The 17,722-nt window shown below is 42.7% G+C and overlaps 1 protein-coding gene across 1 annotated transcript in view; it reads right to left on the reverse strand.

Annotated features, from left to right (window-relative positions):
• MCCC2 (methylcrotonyl-CoA carboxylase subunit 2) overlaps window positions 1–17,477 on the reverse strand; it is a 73,078-nt gene extending 55,601 nt beyond the window's left edge. Inside the window, exons 1-4 of the mRNA XM_025924524.2 lie at window positions 17,151–17,477; window positions 8,583–8,649; window positions 4,791–4,875; window positions 2,169–2,270 (exon numbers count right to left, since the gene is read on the reverse strand). Of these exons, the coding sequence (XP_025780309.2) occupies window positions 2,169–2,270; window positions 4,791–4,875; window positions 8,583–8,649; window positions 17,151–17,279 (383 nt within the window). The 5' untranslated portion in view covers window positions 17,280–17,477. The remainder of the gene's footprint in view (window positions 1–2,168; window positions 2,271–4,790; window positions 4,876–8,582; window positions 8,650–17,150) is intronic.
• Window positions 17,478–17,722: the final 245 nt, after the last annotated feature.

A 17,722-nucleotide genomic window follows, 5' to 3' on the forward strand; every position in this document is an offset into this window, starting at 1 on the left:
TAGATGCAGCACTACTCAAAAATATATAAGAAAGCAATAAAGGTATAAAAGTTTTTAATGACCGTATGAATGGATTTGGCTCTGAAAAGCTCCAGGCTGAAGCTACCAATGACCTTGCTGCAGGGAACAGAGCTTCTACTCTCATCTACACGAGTCTGTCTACTCTCAGGGGCAAAAGTACACTTGTATTATGCATCTCTTAAGGAATAGAGGTGTTTCTCTTCCCTTTCTTGTTTCTTTCTCTTCTTCCATGACAACCCTCTACAGTAGATGGTATGATTATTCCATTTTATAAGGAATCATATTATCTTGGGGTGCCTGGGTGGCTCAGTTGATTGAATATCCGACTCCTGCTCAGGTCATAATCTTGTGGTTCATGAGTTCAAGCCCCATGTCGGGCTCCGTGTTGACAGCTCGGAGCCTGAAGCCTGCTTCAGATTCTGTGTCTCCCTCTCTCTCTATCCCTTCCCCACTCACATTCTCACTGTGTCTCAAAAATAAATAAACATTAAAAAAAAATTTATAATGAATCATATTTTCCAGATGTGAAAACCAAGGCACTGAGTGGTCAAGCAATTTGCTAAAGGTCAAACAGCTACAAAATGCTAAAGCCAGGATTCTAATGGAGGCTGACAACTCCTGAACCCACACAACTTTTAAGTGTAATTCAATTTCCTTCCAAGCTGAAAATTTGATAAAGTGAGAACAAGGCACAAAGAAAGAAAACAAAAATGAAAAATATAAAAGCACAAATAATAAGATATTAATATATGCACAGGAAAGCTGAAAGAGCATGCTCTAACCTGCTGTCATTATGACTGGAGACATAATTAACAGTAACTATCCTGCTTAATTACGTATTTCATGATTATCAATTTAGTTTAACTCTGCATGAAATTTATCCTTTTATGAAAGGTTTATTTTTAAGCGTCCCCTAAGACTACAGAAAGAAAGTGTCTCCACACTGGGTAAATATTAAGCAGACCATAACTGGCAAAGAGTGGAAGAGTTGTGGGGGTACAGGAAGGTGAAGCAACAATGGTGAATGGCTATGGCCGTACCTCCCCTGAAGGCACGAATCATGGGGAGAAGGTGGGAGAACATACACACACAATAAACCAGCATCAGAGTCAAATGCAACTGTATCAGGCTCAGAGTCCATCCACCTGAGGTCAGAGCTGGGCTTTGCCAGGGTCTTGATCTTGGGCCAGTTATGATCTTACCAAGCAGGCTTCCGTGCCTGCAGAAGAGGGATGATGACAGTAATACCCATTCTCACATAGCTGTGGTGATCATTAGAACAACTGGGGCACGTGGGTGGCTCAGCCAGTTAAGTGTCCACCTCTTGATTTGGGCTCAGGTCATGATCTCACACTTATAGAGCAGAGATAGAGCTCCTCGCTGGGCTCCATGCTGGGTGTGGAGCCTGGTTAGGATTCTCCCTCTCCCTCTGCAACTCCCCCACACGCATGTGTGCTCTAGCTCTCCTCCTCCCCCCAAAAATACATAAGTAAAATAAAACAACCAATCAGTGGGAAGTGTTTACTACAATGTCTGGCATGCTAACTTGAGATGGTAAATATGAGACCATACATAAATATACGCAAGTAAATTTAAGTTCTAGCAATCTAGATTCCCCAAGTCTAGAGTGGTTCTCAAATATTAGCATTCCAGAATCTTGGAGGGCTTGTTAAAAAACAGATTGCCAGGCCCCACCCTCAAAATTTAATTTAATACTTCTTACGAAGACCTAGTAATCTACACTTCTGTCAAGTTCTCAGGTGATGCTGATGCTACCTGAAGAGCACAATTAGAGAATGACTCCTCTAAGACAGTGGTATTCACCAGAGATGTCCAAGAGATCACCTACAGAGCCTTGGAAAACGATATAAGCGAAGCCCACGCCTGCAGATTCTGATTATGTAGGAAGATTTGGATTTGAGCCCCAGAATTTGTGCTGTTTTGTTTTGTTTTTTTTTTTCCCCTTCAGTCTTTGTCTCTAAATCTCCACAGATAAATCTAATACATGTCTGGGCAGGAAGCCTCAGCCCTACATAATATAAATAGCACAAAACTTGCAAGTTCACATGCAAAGCAGTGAGAGCTGGAAGACTGTGCCCGTCAATCTTTTCCTGCCCCACATTATGGAGTATAAGTAGAACACTCACCCTGATACTCTCCCAATGCCTGTAATAATGCCACCGGCAGGCACCTCCTCATTAGCGTATAACTGGTAACCTGCAAACTGGGAAAATTCCAGAAATGGAGACCTGCAGGGAAGAAAGGATATTACCTGAATTGAAGTTATTTTTTAAAAATGCATATTTTTTTTTTAAATTTTTTTTTTCAACGTTTATTTATTTTTGGGACAGAGAGAGACAGAGCATGAACGGGGGAGGGGCAGAGAGAGAGGGAGACACAGAATCGGAAACAGGCTCCAGGCTCTGAGCCATCAGCCCAGAGCCTGACGCGGGGCTCGAACTCACGGACCGCGAGATCGTGACCTGGCTGAAGTCGGACGCTCAACCGACTGCGCCACCCAGGCGCCCCTAAAAATGCATATTTAAAGTTATACGTGGAAAAGATTAACAAGCCAATGTTTCAAGCATGCATGTTGAACATATATAAAATCCACAAAAAAGAAAAATATTTAAACAAAATCTAGTGTGGGTAGTTTGAGGATTTACACAGTATAGCCATGAAATAGAACACTAAGTAGCTATTTTAAAGGATGTTGTACCAATGTGTTTATTAGTACAGAAAGAGAATAGCATGTAACACTTATATAAGCCCCTACCCTTTGCCCAGCTCTTTTTCAGGACCTTCAGAAACCTAACTCACTTGTACCTCAGAACTACTTCCTGAGGTGGATCCTATTATGATCCCCACTGACAGAGGAGGAAACTAAAAAAAAGAAATTGAATCACTTGTCTGAAGTCACACAACTAGTAAGTGGCAGAGCTGGGTTTTGATAAGCAATCTAACCCCAGGGACCAGGCTCCACACCACTGTAGCTATTACTCCACCTTTCACTTACTTCAATGTTCAAGATCTAGTTAAGTAGGGGAAAAAAGGGTGTTATAAAACACCACATTTAGTATGATTCCATTTTTCTTATAAAAAAAAGTGTCTATTACACATACACCTAAGAACAGTCTAGAAGGATGCACACTTGGTGTTAACAGTGTTTTTGCCTCCGGGTTGGGAATATGGGTATATGTCATAAAAAAATACTTTCGGGGGCGCCTGGGTGGCCCAGTCGGTTAAGCGTCCGACTCTTGGTTTCAGCTCAGGTCATGATCTCATGCTTCGTGAGTTGGAGCCCCACATTGGGCTCCATACTGACAGTGTGGAGCCTGCCTGGGATTCTCTCCCTCTCTCACCACCCCTCCCCTGCTTGCTCTGTCTCTCAAAAATAAATAAGTAAATAAACTTTAAAGATTAAAAAAAAAAAAAAAGGAGGACTGAGTTTTTCAGTCAGTCAGGTGTCTGACTTCTACTCAGGTCATAATCTCACAGTTCGTGGGTTTGAGCCCCACGTCAGGCTCTGCACTAACAGTGTGGAGCCCGCCTGGGATTCTCTCTCCCTCTCTGTCCCTCTCCCGCTGTGCTCCTCTTTCAAAATAAATAAAAATAAAATTAAAAAAAAAAAAAAACTTTTGAGTCCTCATTCCCTTCTCTCCACCTGCATTCCCTCCACTCCAATCCTTCAGGAAATCCCACTGGGTTAGGTCTTGACAGGCCTAGAACGTGACATTCTCATCACCTCCAGTACTACTATCCTAAGTTCAAGTCACATCATGTCTCCTTTGAATCACTGCCACAGATGTCTAACTCATCTTGGTGCTTCCAGCCTTGCTGCCCACTTTCTACTCCCCAAACAGCAGCTGGAATGACTCTTTTCAGATGTTAGTCACGTAGATCGTAATAGTTTCATATTCAAAATCCCAAGAGCCTCCTCATTCCTCTCTGGATAAAAGCCAAAACTCTTGGGGTGCCTGAGTGGCTCAGTCGGTTAAACCTCCGACTTTTGATTTTGGTTCAGGCCATGATCTCGTGGTTCATGAGTTCAACCCCACATCATGCTATGCGCTGACAGTGCAGAGCCTGCTTGGGATTCTCTCCCCAAGCACCCCACCCCTCACTCTCTCAAAATAAAAATAAACTTAAAAAAAAAAAAAGCCAAAACTTTTACACTAACCTCCAAGGTTTTATGGAATGGAACCCTACCTCCTACCACTCTCCCCTTCATGCCTTCTACCCCAAACATACTGGCATCCTCGGTTCTTGAGCGTATCAGCATATCCTGCACATTCCTACCTCAGGGCCTTTGCAATGGCTATTCCTTCTGTCTGTTAACACTCTTTCACTGTATTTCAGGGCTCTCTCTCTTCACTCCTTCAAATCTTTGCTCAGATGTCACTTTCTCAATGAGGCCTACCCTAACCACCTTATTTAAAACTACAACTTGACCCTCCTCCCTTATTCCGGTCTTTCTTTTTCCCATGACATTTATCACCTTCTAACATACTGCAGAACTTACATTTGTCATTTACTTTCTACTTCCTCCTGCTACAATGTAAACTCTAGTTGGACAAGGACCTGTGTCGGTTTTGTTCACTCATGTATCACTAGCACCTATAACAGTGCCTGACACTTAGCCTCTCAATAAACATTTGTTGTTGAATCTTAGAGTAAGAATCAGAATTTTAAATCACTTATTTATAAAACTGTTTAAGAAAGTACCACAGATTAGAGAACACTTGAGTTAGCACTTGGGCTATACCAACCCTGGATCTATAAGACTGTCCACTCTTTCTCTGGCTAAAAGTTTTCCTCTTGATACGTGGCGTTCTCGGGCTTTCTCACTGCCTCCTGCGATAAAAACATGATTAGATTAGATTGACAGCATATAAGGTCTCCCAGTAATTTAAGGCCAGAAAAACATAAAACAGCCCAAAATACAGCACTTTTAAAAGTTCAACGTATCTTTTCAGAAACAGCTAACTTTCAGATCTTCCATTCAACTCACAAGCTTTATTTTCTGAAGTAAATAAACTTGCATTAAAAAAAAAAAAAATCAGTCGATTTCTGATTTCACAGCATACCATACATTTTCTGAATTCACTGGTAATTGCTTAAAGAAATAATATAGCATCTTCTCTGCAACTCATGCATTGCCAATACTGCCTCAACTCCACATCTGTTCAATACCTACGACTACCTAGCGCTCTGCTACGTACTATGTGAAATTTGAAAAAGTCCTAGCTTCATTTGTCCCAGGCGAAAAGCACTGTTTTAGAAATGACCTCCATGATGAGTGCAGCAAGACTTACCTAAAGATAGGTGACCCATAACTTTTTACACTGTCTCCAAATGGGAGAGAGCTGCACACCTAACATGGCAACGAAGAAGTCCACTTTTGTTAGTATCTTCACTCAGAGACTGGCTTCTGTGTTTCCTCAAGTTGCTCCGGTCCAAGAAAACTACAGTAGTCAAAGAGCCCACGGAGGTAACCAGGTGAGGCTGCCTGAAGTGAACAGCACACCAACCCTCCCCAAGACTGACGGCTACCGGGCTCGGTATCTCGTGAATATCGATAACCCACTCTCAGCAACCCAAGGCATCAGACCAGAAAGGGAAGGATCATACAGTACCTTAATAGGTTTATTTTCACTGGTGCCCATGACTTTCAGCTTAATCCGCGCTGGGGCTCATGAAGTGTTCAGCTATCTAAAAAAGCTATTTCTTTGAGGGCTTTTTAGGGGAGAAAACAAGCTCTTACCTACTTCATACAAGCTTCCAAGTATTACCTTGTTTTTCAAACCAGGCCTCTTTCCTCTATCCAAGGGAATTTTTTTTTTTTCCTGAAGAGGCAGATGGCATATTTTTAAGATTAAATCTGCCTTAAAGTTACCAAGAGAACTGTATTACACGTTTAACCTTTTAAAATGAAAATAATTCTAGGAGGCAAAGATTTAGTTCCAAAATAGTGTAATGAAGTCAAACCGCTCTTCTCTTTCTCCCAACCACTCAGAGGACCTGACTTCCCCTACTAAGGTGGGTCTGGGTGTAGGAGAGTGCAGGAGAGAGGGGTTATCAAGGGGCACAGGAAATTTCTGGGACAGGCACGTTTATGATCTTGGTTGTAGTGCCGGTTTCACAAGGAATATACCTATGTCAAAACTCAAAATGTACATTTTAAATAATGCACTTTATTGTATGCCAGTTATACCTTAATAATATTGTTTAAAAATAAATATTACAAGAAAAATGCACCTGAGGCAATGAAAGGAAAGCCAGGTCTTGTGGTGAGGGTATTTGGAGAGTCAGGTGACCTAAATACTCACTAAAGGACTAGCAAGGGAGAGGTGGCCAGAGAAGGTAGAATGACAAAGAAGTGATAAGAAACACACACATTTGTTTTCCAAGTACTTAAGATAAAACCATTCTTTGTTAATTCCGCCTAGAGTATGAATTGGCAATTTGGAACAGCTGGTGACTTCCAGTTTTATTAGGAAAAATCAGAAAGAGGGCTATCCTTGAAGCAGATTTTCAGATTACAGAGCTCTGCTCCTCTGGCATTTAAACTGACTTGGGATATGTGGATAGCCATAAAAACAACATGACACAGCATCTTAGTTTTCCAAGGATTATTCTCAAAGATTCTGCACTATCTCCATTTCCACAGACTTGGAGACTGAAAAGCCTTTCTCCTAGCTCGTTTACCATATTGCATTCATTCTAATACATACATTTTGTTCACACTTTTAACATCCCTGAAATCAGGAAGCATTCTACAGTTTACAGGATGTGGCTTTTTTAATGTTTATTTTGAAAGAGAGAGAGAGAGCACATGCACGTGCAAGTGAGGGAGGGGCAGAGAGAGAAGGAGAGACAGAATTCCAAGCAGGCTCCACACTCGGCTTGATTCTACAACCAAGATCATGACCTGAGGCGCAATCAAGAGTTGGGCCAACCAGGCACCCCTATAGCATCTTTTTTTTTTTTTTTAAGTGTATTTACTTCGAGAGAGAGAGAGAGAGAGGGAGAGAGCATGAGCACCAGAAGGGGAGGGGCAGAGAGAGAGGGAGAGAGAATTCCAAGCAGGTTTCATGCTGTCAGCACGGAGCCCAATGCGGGGCTCAAACTCACAAACAATGAGTTCGTGACCTGAGCTGAAATCAAGAGTCAGATGCTTAAGTGACTGAGCCACCCAGGCGCCCCAAGCATCTTTTAATCAACACATCTGTCTGCCTCTGCCTGCACAGCACAAATGTCACTTCAACTGTGACATGCATTGTTAGAACTGTATGCATGGAGTTAACTTCCATTTTAAAAGTCTTCAAAAACCATCTTTAGGTCATTACAAGTCCCCTGTTTTAACCACCAAAACTATTTGTGCTTTTCCATATTGGTAAAGTAATTATCATGCAGCATTATAAAGCTAAGCACTTCAGAATCTATCAAAATACTTACAGTGGCACCTGCGGGGCTCAGTATGTTAAGCATCCAGCTCTTGATTTCTGCTCAGGTCATGATCTCATGGTTTGTGAGTTCAAGCCCCACGTTTGTGCTATGAGCCCAGAACCTACTTGAGAGCCTCTCTCTCTCTCTCTCTCTCTCTCTCTCTCTCTCTCTCTCTCTCTCTCTCTGCCCTATCCTGCTCGCATGTGCAAGCAGGCACACACACTCTCTCTCAAAATAAATGAATAAGCTTTAAAAAAAAAAAAACTTATTTTGGAAATAGCTTTTAGTTTCAACTCACAAAGCCTTCTAAAGTAAATTTTTGCATTGACCAATAATGGCACAGCAGAATTTGCTGTAATTGTTTATACATTAATAGTTTACATTCCCTATGATGCAATTTCTTCCAAGCAAAAGGATGTCTATTATGTCCACAATTTGAAAATAGAAAATAATAACAATTTGCCAAGTTCTTAGGAAATATCATTTATTTAATCAGCAATAAACCCACATAGACATTATTTCCAAGTTATATAACAAAGCAGAAAATTCATAATTATGCAAAATTAGTATATAGGATGAATATAACTAATGAACAGAAAAGGTTTCAGTTGCTTCAGGTAAAACAAAAATTTTAATGGATGCTGTGGCTGAAATAAACCTTTAAGCAGTAATACTTTGAAAATTAGTGAATCTGAGGGGCACCTGGGTGGCTCAGTCGTTTGAGCCTCTGACTTCGGCTCAGGTCATAATCCCCTGGTTTGTGGGTTTAAGCCCTGCATCTGGTTTGTGCTGACAGCTTAAGCCCAGAGCCTGCTTCAGATTCTGTGTCTCCCTCTCTCTCTGCCCCTTCCCTGCTCATGCTTTGTCTCTCTCAAAAATAAATAAACATAAAAAAACTTTTTAAATTGATGAATCTGAAATTTTACTTTTTCCCACATAATGGCAATGTTGTAAGAGCAAAAAAACTGACAACAGGAAAAAATGAAATGTGAGCACACCAACAAACAGTCTTGAAGAGTCAAAGCTTACTGCTACTGGTTTTTTCTAAAACCAATAACTATCAAGGAACATTTTCATTAAAAGCATAAAAGGAAGAATAAATGAGTGTTTACCTAATCTTATTTTCTGTGCTCGTTCATGGAGCTGATTTACAAGTACTTTCATCTGTTCATAGTTTTCCTAAAACAGAAGCAAAGAAAGAAAGGGAGAGTAATATTAGAAAGCAATTATCTTTTTTTTTTAACCAAAGTAAGGGCTAATGTTAACATCATGTGTCACTGCATGTGGCCTCACACCTACCCATGTGGCCTCCATGTGGTCACTCCATTGGATGGAAAGGATGACTCCTGCCTCTCCATCTCTGCCCAAGCTCCCCTTCACTACCACCTTCCCTCTCCAGTCCATCAATCCTAATATTACCCCTCTTTAGAGATCAATTCATGTTCCCTCTCATCTGTAACACCTCTCATTTCTGGTCACTCCTACTCATTTACCATCTTTCTTCCTTCAGCATTAACCAAACTTAATTCATTTCTATTTGTTTTCCTATTTTAAGGAATATAAGCCCTTTGAGAATTAAAATGCCATCTACCTTTTTCTGTCCCATCAATCACTGCCCTAAGAAGTTTCCAACCAATGCAGAAATACTTGGGGGTACCTGGGTGGTTCAGTCGGTTGAGCATCGGACTCTTGATATCAGCTCAAGGCATGATCTCACAGTTCGTGGGTTCAAGCCCCACATCACCCTCTTCACTAACTTTGCAAAAGCTGCTTGGGATTTTTGGTCTTCCTCTCTCTCTCTCTCTGCCCCTTCCCTGCTCGAATGCTCACTCTCTCTCAAAATAAATAAATAAGGGGCCCCTGGGTGGCTCAGTCGGTTAAGCGTCCAACTTCGGCTCAGGTCACGATCTCACAGTTTGAGTTCAAGCCCCGTGTCAGGCTCTGTGCTGACAGCTCAGAATCTGGAGCCTGCTTCAGATTCTGTGTCTCCTTCTTGTTCTGCCCCTCTCCTACTCTTTCTCTCTGTCTCTCAAAAATAATAAAACATTAAAAATTTTTTTTAAATAAATAAGTAAACATTAAAATAAAACACTTGCTAACTGACAAATTACACTTAAAAACAGAGCCCAGGAAACACAACAGATCCTATTTTATATTTAAAAAGGAACAAGAGCCACCTGGGTGGCTCAGTCAATTAAGCTTCTGACTTCAGCTCAGGTCATGATCTCATGGGTTCCGAGTTCGAGTGCCGTGTTGGGCTCTGGGCTGACAGCTCAGAGCCTGGAGCCTGCTTCAGATTCTGTCTCCCTCTCTCTCTGCCCCTCCCCCACTCACACACACACACACTCTCTCTCTCTATCTCTCTCTCTCTAAGGTAAACACTAAAAAAAAAATTATAAATAAATAAAAAGGAAGAAAACTCTATGTTTGCACGTCTTTAGAAATTTTCTAGAGTAACATACAAGAAAATATAAACTGTGAGAGGTGGAAAAAGGGTACAGGGCCTAATTTTTCACCTTCTGTAAATTTTGTTTGATCAGTATATTACTTTAGACCAAGAATTAAGTAGCTAGTTTTTGTTAAAATTCAGAGTTTAACCCACTAATACATTTTGCTCCCCACGATGTCTTTAACATCTCTGATGATCTAATTCCTTTTACATGATGCAATACTAAGCAGCTTGCCAGCTGTTCAAAACTGGAAGAATTTACCGTGTTTACAACAGAGCTCTATTATTTATTTTCTACAGCTCTAAGAGCTCCCAAGGTCAAGGTTTCTGCTACATTCTCTTGCTCTGCAAAATGCAGAAAATAAAAAAGGGAGAAGCAGCAGATTGTTAGGGAAAGAACCTCTGCCCTGGATCAGGGAGTTCCCAACCTCAGAACCATCTCTGCCTGCTAGCCCTGTGATGACTTCCCTGCGAGGTCTCCCAAGCCCTGTCCTACGGCAGACAACCTGTGGGAATAGAACTCCGTAACTCGCCTAGAACATTGTTTCCTAACCTTGACAGACATTGGAATCACTAGGAAGCTTTGAAAAATAAAAATAAAAACAAACCCTCAGAGATTCTGATGTCACTGGTTTCAAATATGGCCTGGGCATTAAGCACCATAAAGGTTCCCCAAGCGATTTAAATATCCAACCAAAAACAGAGGAACACTGGCCCATAGTCTCCATTTCTGAGTTACCCTCAAGGCAAATTGGAAACCTACCAAAAGAGGGGTTTGGTAATAGGTAAAGGGTTCTTTTATCACCAGAATTTTTTCAGATTACCATAGTATTTGCTGATATTAAGAGCATGAGTCAGTGGAAGCTGAGAACTTCGCTCTAATACAAAGCCTAGGTTAGAGACCCTTTTTATTCACAGTTAGCAAAGTCAGAAACTCCCAACTTCATGAATTGCCTCAGACAGAAACAAAGCTCTGCACTGGAGTGTGTCTGTTCAGCCCATCACCAAGAGATGGCATTAGAGCAACGTGTGTAATGCCACCTGACGTGTACGAGGAGACTGAGCAGCCTTTCAAAACCTAACATCCAACCTCGGTACTGACAGCCTCCTAGGCTGAGAACTACTGCTAGTAAGCAGGAGCTGCGTCCCGAACTCCTTTGTCGTCTGTGAGAGACACAGCAGAGGGAATTTGTAAGGGGAAGACCTCCTTGTATGAACAAAACAGAGTGGTAAGGAAGCTCCGGGGGACGGAGTTGGTGGCCAACTCCTATCTGTAGCTAAAGGGCATCTTCTCTATGGACTCTCTCACCCGACCCTGCGCTGCAGCTCTGTGGCTCAGGGCTGGGTGCTACTCTGGCCTCAGGCCCTGGGCACCCCCTCTGTGCTGCTGAACACACAGGGTGAGGAAAAGGTCTGATGACTATGTTGCTAAGTGGAAAAGAAAGCAGATTATTTTATTGCAACAAGTAAATATTTTTTGCTGGTTTTGTGTTTAAAGTCTAACTTGTCACTTCTACCTTTATTCTAAGGTTAAAAATCCACCTCATAAATGTCTAAGATACCTTTTTTTTTTTTAAGTAAGCTCTATGCCCAACATAGGGCCAGAACTCATGACCCCAAGATCAAGAGTCACACGCTCTACTGACTGAGCCAGCCAGCAGCCACTTAGAAACCTTGATCTCAAGAATCCCCACGGATGGTGAAGCGCCTTCATGAGGATAGGCAGCCTTCTCAAATGCTCCACTGTTTGGAATTTCACTGTCTCTCTCTGCCACTCTCAGCATGTGATTCTATGGTTATTCAACAAAAGATGTGCTCACTGTTGAGCTTAAGGAATTTCTGAAAAAGAACATCATCCAAACTGTTAACCCTTGTGTCTCTTCACTTTCTAGTAGTCAGGTTAAAAGATAATCTGAAAAATACACTGTAGGAAAGAAAAGAGAAGCCACATATATTGTTCAACATGTGACTCCAAGTTCAATAAAAGGAATTTGGTGCTAATGGGAAAAAAAAATCTGAATACCTACTGTCTCAGCAAGGTATGTGAAAAGCTAACACATTTACCTTGGAGTAAGCTTCTATTGTTAGTTTAAAATTGATAGGATGAAGAAAAAAAAGTTTTTCCAGTGACATTATTTGCAGCTAATTCTCAAACAAGTCCATCCAGTCATTATGACATACTATCTTCTGCTCAGTCCTAACTTATTTAGCTCAACAGCACTAGAAAATGAATAGACAGGTTACAGTATGGCAAAGTGAAGGGGCAGGGATTTCTCTAACATGTTCAGCTCCTCTTTAATGGGGTTTGTCATTGTTGTTAATAAAAGAAATTTAGGGCCACCTGGGTGGCTCAGTCAGTGAAGTGTCCAACTTCATCTTAGGTCATGATCTCATGGTTCGTGAGTTTGAGCCCCATGTCAGGCTCTGTGCTGACAGCTGGGAGCCTGCAGCCTGTTTCAGATTCTGTGTCTCCCTCTCTCTCTGCCCCTCCCCCACTCATGCTCTGTCTCTCTCTCTCTCTCTCTCTCTCTCTCTCTCAAAAATAAATCAACATAAAAATTAAAAATAGAAGAAACTTAACTTTGTTTCATGGAAATTTTCAAACATATACAAAAGCAAAAAAGATTAGTATAATGTAGCCAATGTCCTTCAACAATTATCCACAATGGCCCAAGCTTTTTTATTTTTGCCCCCACCCTGAATTATTTTGAAGAAAATACTAGACATAACACTTCCTCTGTAAGTATTTCCAAATCTCCAAAAGATGAGGACCATTACTGCATACCAATACTGTTAATAAAATCAAATATCCAATTAGTGAAGACACTTCCTCAGCTGTCAGAGGAAGTTTACAGTTTACAGTTTTTTACAGTTTATTTGAATAGGATTCTATGGAAGGTCTATATAGCCACAAGCGACTGATATTTCTTAAGTCTTTTCTGAAATTCTGAAATTTTCTGAAACTAAGTCTTTTCTAAGTTCGCCCATCTTTTTTTTTGCCTTGACATGTTCTCTTTGTCCCCTAGATTTTTCCCACAATGTTAAATGCATCCTCCCAGTATCCTTCAACAAGTTCTTCTTCCCTTGCAGATCTAGAGGCTGATGGGATTTTGTTGTGCCGTAGTTTCTTATTTTTCCCCCAACTCATCAAGAATTAGCTGACCTCGGGGAGCCTGGGTGGTTCAGTTGGTTGAGCATCCGACTCTTGGTTTGGGCTCAGGTCATGATCTCAGGGTTGTAGGATCAAGCCCCGAGTGGGGCTCCACTTGCCACTTAAGATTCTCCTTCTGCAGGGCATCTGGGTGGCTCAGCTGGTTGAGCATCCGTCGGACTTTGGCTCAGGTCAGGATCTCACAGTTGAGTTTGAGCTCTGTACTGCGTTCTGTGAGGACAGTTTAGAGCCTGGAGTCTGCTTTGGACTCTGTGTTTCCCTTTCTCTCTGTCCCTCCCCAACTTGCATTCTCCCTCTCTCTCTCAAAAATAAATATTTTTTAAAAAGAAAGAAAAAGATTCTCTCTCTGTCCCTCTTTCTCTAAAATTTTTTAAAGTGAAAAAAAATAATAATAATTAGCTGATGCCCCTCCACCTGCATTCTACCTCCCAGTCTTCTGTCAACTTTGCAAACCACAGGCACCAAAGTTCACAATTGATGAGTAGTTCCATACACACAGAGAAAACAAGTAATTCTCTACTAAAGTGGGCTGAAACCCAAGGTACAATTGCTATAGCCTATGACACTGACCAATTTAGAACAAAGTCAATCAAACCTAAAGCTACTTATACAAGGGATCTTTATCCTAGCTAAGCCAGTCTTCCAATTAAGAAATAAAGGAAATTGTCACCAATTGCCAAGGCTTTCTGAAGCATATGGCCATGAGAAGTGACAGCAGGCAGTTTGGATTCCTAGTCACTAGGAAAACTGGGCAGAGAGAAACCAGACTGTGGCCAGGGCTCCTAGGTGCCATCTCCCACCCAAAGCATAGCTTTATTTTTTGTTCCCCTCTTGTGGGTTTTTGTTTGCCTTAAAGTTTACCACTTGTAGCTGGTGGCCCCAGAAGACAAGGATACACCTAAGTGAAATCTTTTAACATGCAATATAAGAACACATCCACTCTCTCTCTACTGTTTATCTGTGGCAGACACGTAGAGCTGCTTATCCATATCCATTCTTCCCATCCTTCTTAATGATGAAATCCCAATTTTATTCAAGGTAACAACATGGCTGGCTGGAAAAGTAAAACACTGTAGCCTCCTTTTGTAGACAGGTGTGGCCATGTGACTAAATTCTAACCAATGAAATAGAGGCAGTTGTTAGGCATGACTTCTAGAAAGCCTTCTTAAAAAGAAAACAAACAGGTGAGGGTGTCCTTTCGCCTACTCTCCCTTCCTCCTCTTTGTCCCTGAACTCAGACATAATAGGTGGAACTTATGTGGCAACCTCTACAGCATGAGATAGAATGTATTACTTATTCAAAATTCTTTTGTCCCTCTCATCCTTGCCAAGGTTCAGTGTGAGATTATCCTTCCCCACCCACAGTCTATGAGTCTGTCCCTTTTACTTGCTTTGACCAGTGGAATGTGGGCAAGGGTGACAGTGTACCAACTGCAAGCAAAGGCTCTAAAAGGGACAGTGCTTCCATACTCCCATCTTGAATCCCAGCCTTCCATTATGAGAGAAGCATCCCTCGGCAGCCACTGCCCCTTCGGTCTGAGTTCGGGAATAAAAAACAAATACAGCAGACCTGAATCTGGTGCACTGCCCAGAGAAGAACCACCACAACCAACCCTGATCCCAGAGCAAAAAATAAATATCTGTTCTTTTGGACACAGAGATCTTGGGATTGTTTGCTATACAGCATTACTGAAGTGAAAAGCTGGCTAAACAGATCCTGAGATGACATCACGGAGGGAAGGAAAAGTTGCGAGAGCTAATACTTCTTGAGGGCTTATTATGTCCCAGGCAATGTTACAGGCAGCCACTAATTGTCCTGATGGTTCTATAAGATATGCACAGTTATTAATGCTATTATACAATTGAGGTAACTGAGGTACAGAGAGGTTAAGTAACTAGTCCAAAATCACTCAGCTAACAAGTAGTAGAGCCAGGATTTAAGCCAATGCTCACTAGTTCCAGAACCTTGCTCTTAAACCATTATGCCACACTGTCTTTGCCCACTCACAGGGCCACTGTTAACACTTTAGCTTATTTCCCTCCTGTTTTTTTTTTTTCCTCTCCATGGAAATATGTTATTTTTTAGTTTTTAACATACATGAAATACTAGACTAAGACCTTTCCCATCATACCACAACTACTTCCGTATTCTAATTACTAGTGCACAGACCGGACCAGAACATTAAACATTTTACACAGAGAAAGAAGTTATATGCTCAGGCCTATACCCCCAAACCCCTAGCTAACAGCCACCATCAAAAACATAGGCCTCGGGGCGCCTGGGTGGCTCAATCAGTTAAGCCTCCAACTTCGGCTCAGGTCATGATCATGCAGTTTGTGAGTTCGGGCTCTGTGCTGTCAGCTGAGCCTGGAGCATGCTTCAGATTCTGTCTCCCTCTCTCTCTGCCCCTTCCCCGTTCACACTCTGTCTCTGTCTCCTTCAAAAATGAATAAACATTAAAAAAGCAAAACAAAACAAAACACAGGCCTGGACCTAAAGCCAAAAAGATGGCAGACCAGGAAGCTCCAGGCCCTCATTCTCCCACAGAGACATGCCCAAACAACCAAAAACTGGCTAAAATAACCTTACAGAAACTCTGGAAAATGTCAAAAGCCTACAGCAACCAGAAGAACACCCAGCCAAGAAGTCATATTCAAAACAGAAACAAGTCTCTCCTCCATACTGCCACCACACTAATGATTCGATCACATCCCATAGGATTTTGCCACTTCCCTACTTAAATATCTTAGCAGATATTTAGCGTATCTTAGCATAGATATCTTAGCAGCTCTGACCCAACAACAATCAAGATCCAACTCACTCATTACTTTGTATCTGTGGCTTTCTGTAACCACCTTTTTCAAGTTTTAGATACCACTTACCACAATGCACTGTAAGTACATGCTTTCTTGTTCACCTTCCCCACAAAATTATGACCTATACCAAGTACCTAACATACTGCCTAAACCAAAGAAACCACTTAATATTTCTGAATTAAACAGTTCTCTCCCGACCCCAGAAAATCTAGACTTTAGGAACCCTCTCACTGGATACTGTTTGCTTCAGCCTGCTTGTTTTCTTTCGATGTAAGGAAACTGTTTAAAATGTCTTTTCTTGGGGCGCCTGGGTGGCGCAGTCGGTTAAGCGTCCGACTTCAGCCAGGTCACGATCTCGCGGTCCGTGAGTTCGAGCCCCGCGTCGGGCTCTGGGCTGATGGCTCAGAGCCTGGAGCCTGTTTCCGATTCTGTGTCTCCCTCTCTCTCTGCCCCTCCCCTGTTCATGCTCTGTCTCTCTCTGTCCCAAAAATAAATAAATGTTGAAAAAAAAAATAGCATTAAAATGTCTTTTCTGAAAGTTACTTGTACAACTTAAATGTTATCTGTATAACCTCAGAAACCATGGGATAGGGTGGAATTTCCCGGCTTTGAAATTTCACAGGCTGTTTCTGTGACACTGTTATACCTCCCAATTCCAAGAAAGGGTTATTCAAAGACAGCGTGCGATAAGTATGTTCTATTAACATAACCAACTATTTAACTAAAGTCTGGTAAGCACAACCCTATCTGTACCAGGCAAGTGGTTCCCAAAGCTGGACTTCGCCAAGCCCTCAGGACTTCACTAACAACGCAAACACCAGGATCCCACCCCAGAGACCCCAAAGATCCAGGCCGGGGCTTAACGCAGCCGTATATTCAACAAGTTCCTCGGCTGACAATGCTAAGTCAGGTTTTGAGAAGATTTCAAAGATACAAAATACAGTGACTTCACTGATTCCAAAGATACAAAATACAGTGCCAGTGCTAAAAGTGAACTAAGATATATTTTATTTGGAACTATCTTCCTCTGCAAACTTCACGACCCCTACTGTGTCCCAGAATCATGACTGGAGGCTCCAGAGAAAAGAACAGAGCTGTTAAAGTGTGTCCACAGTTCACCGGCTTCCTTGTCCGGCCAGTGTTTAGTCCTGTCCGGCCCACATTGGCGGACACAGGAAGAGGAGTCACAGGCTCAGTCAGGGGTTTCCAGGCCCGGGCCGCCGGAGCGCTCGCGCAGCCTACCTGGTAGATGGCAGAACCCGAGTCCGGCTGGGTACCCAGGGTGGCCACCGAGTCCCCGTGATAAGCGCGCGGCCCGGGTACAAGGGCGCGGGCGCACGGCCGCAGGGCTAACCTCAGGGAAGCCCACATGACAGCCGGCCCGGAGCGAAGAACTGGCGCAACAGAGCGGCCCGCGCAGGTTCAGAGTTGGTTATTTCCCAGCCGGCTTCCCTGAGTCGGTGTACAGCTCAGCTCGCGTCCTTACAGCCCAACCCGCCTGAAACACCCCAAAGTCTCAGGCCAGCCACCGCACGTGCGTGGGCTCGCCAGCCGTAAAATGTCGACGCTGCGCACCACGCCCCCCTAACTCAGCCAATAAGCGACAGAGGCGCAGCACCGCGAGGTCCTGTCCCCTCGCGAGCGCGGGAGTTCCGCGGTCCGGAGGCGGAGCCACCTTCCCCTTGCCGCCGCTCCTGTCTGCTCGCTGTGCTGGCTAGGTGAAGTTCACTGTCTTGGGAATCGTCTCTGTTGGTTTTCCTCGTGCTGTTTTCTTCTTCCCCTCTTAATAGAAAGAGGCTTGTGGGGGAGGGGAA

This window comes from Puma concolor, chromosome A1 (assembly GCF_028749965.1).
Source record: "Puma concolor isolate L17-30 chromosome A1, mPumCon1.1.hap2, whole genome shotgun sequence".
NCBI lineage: Eukaryota > Metazoa > Chordata > Mammalia > Carnivora > Felidae > Puma > Puma concolor.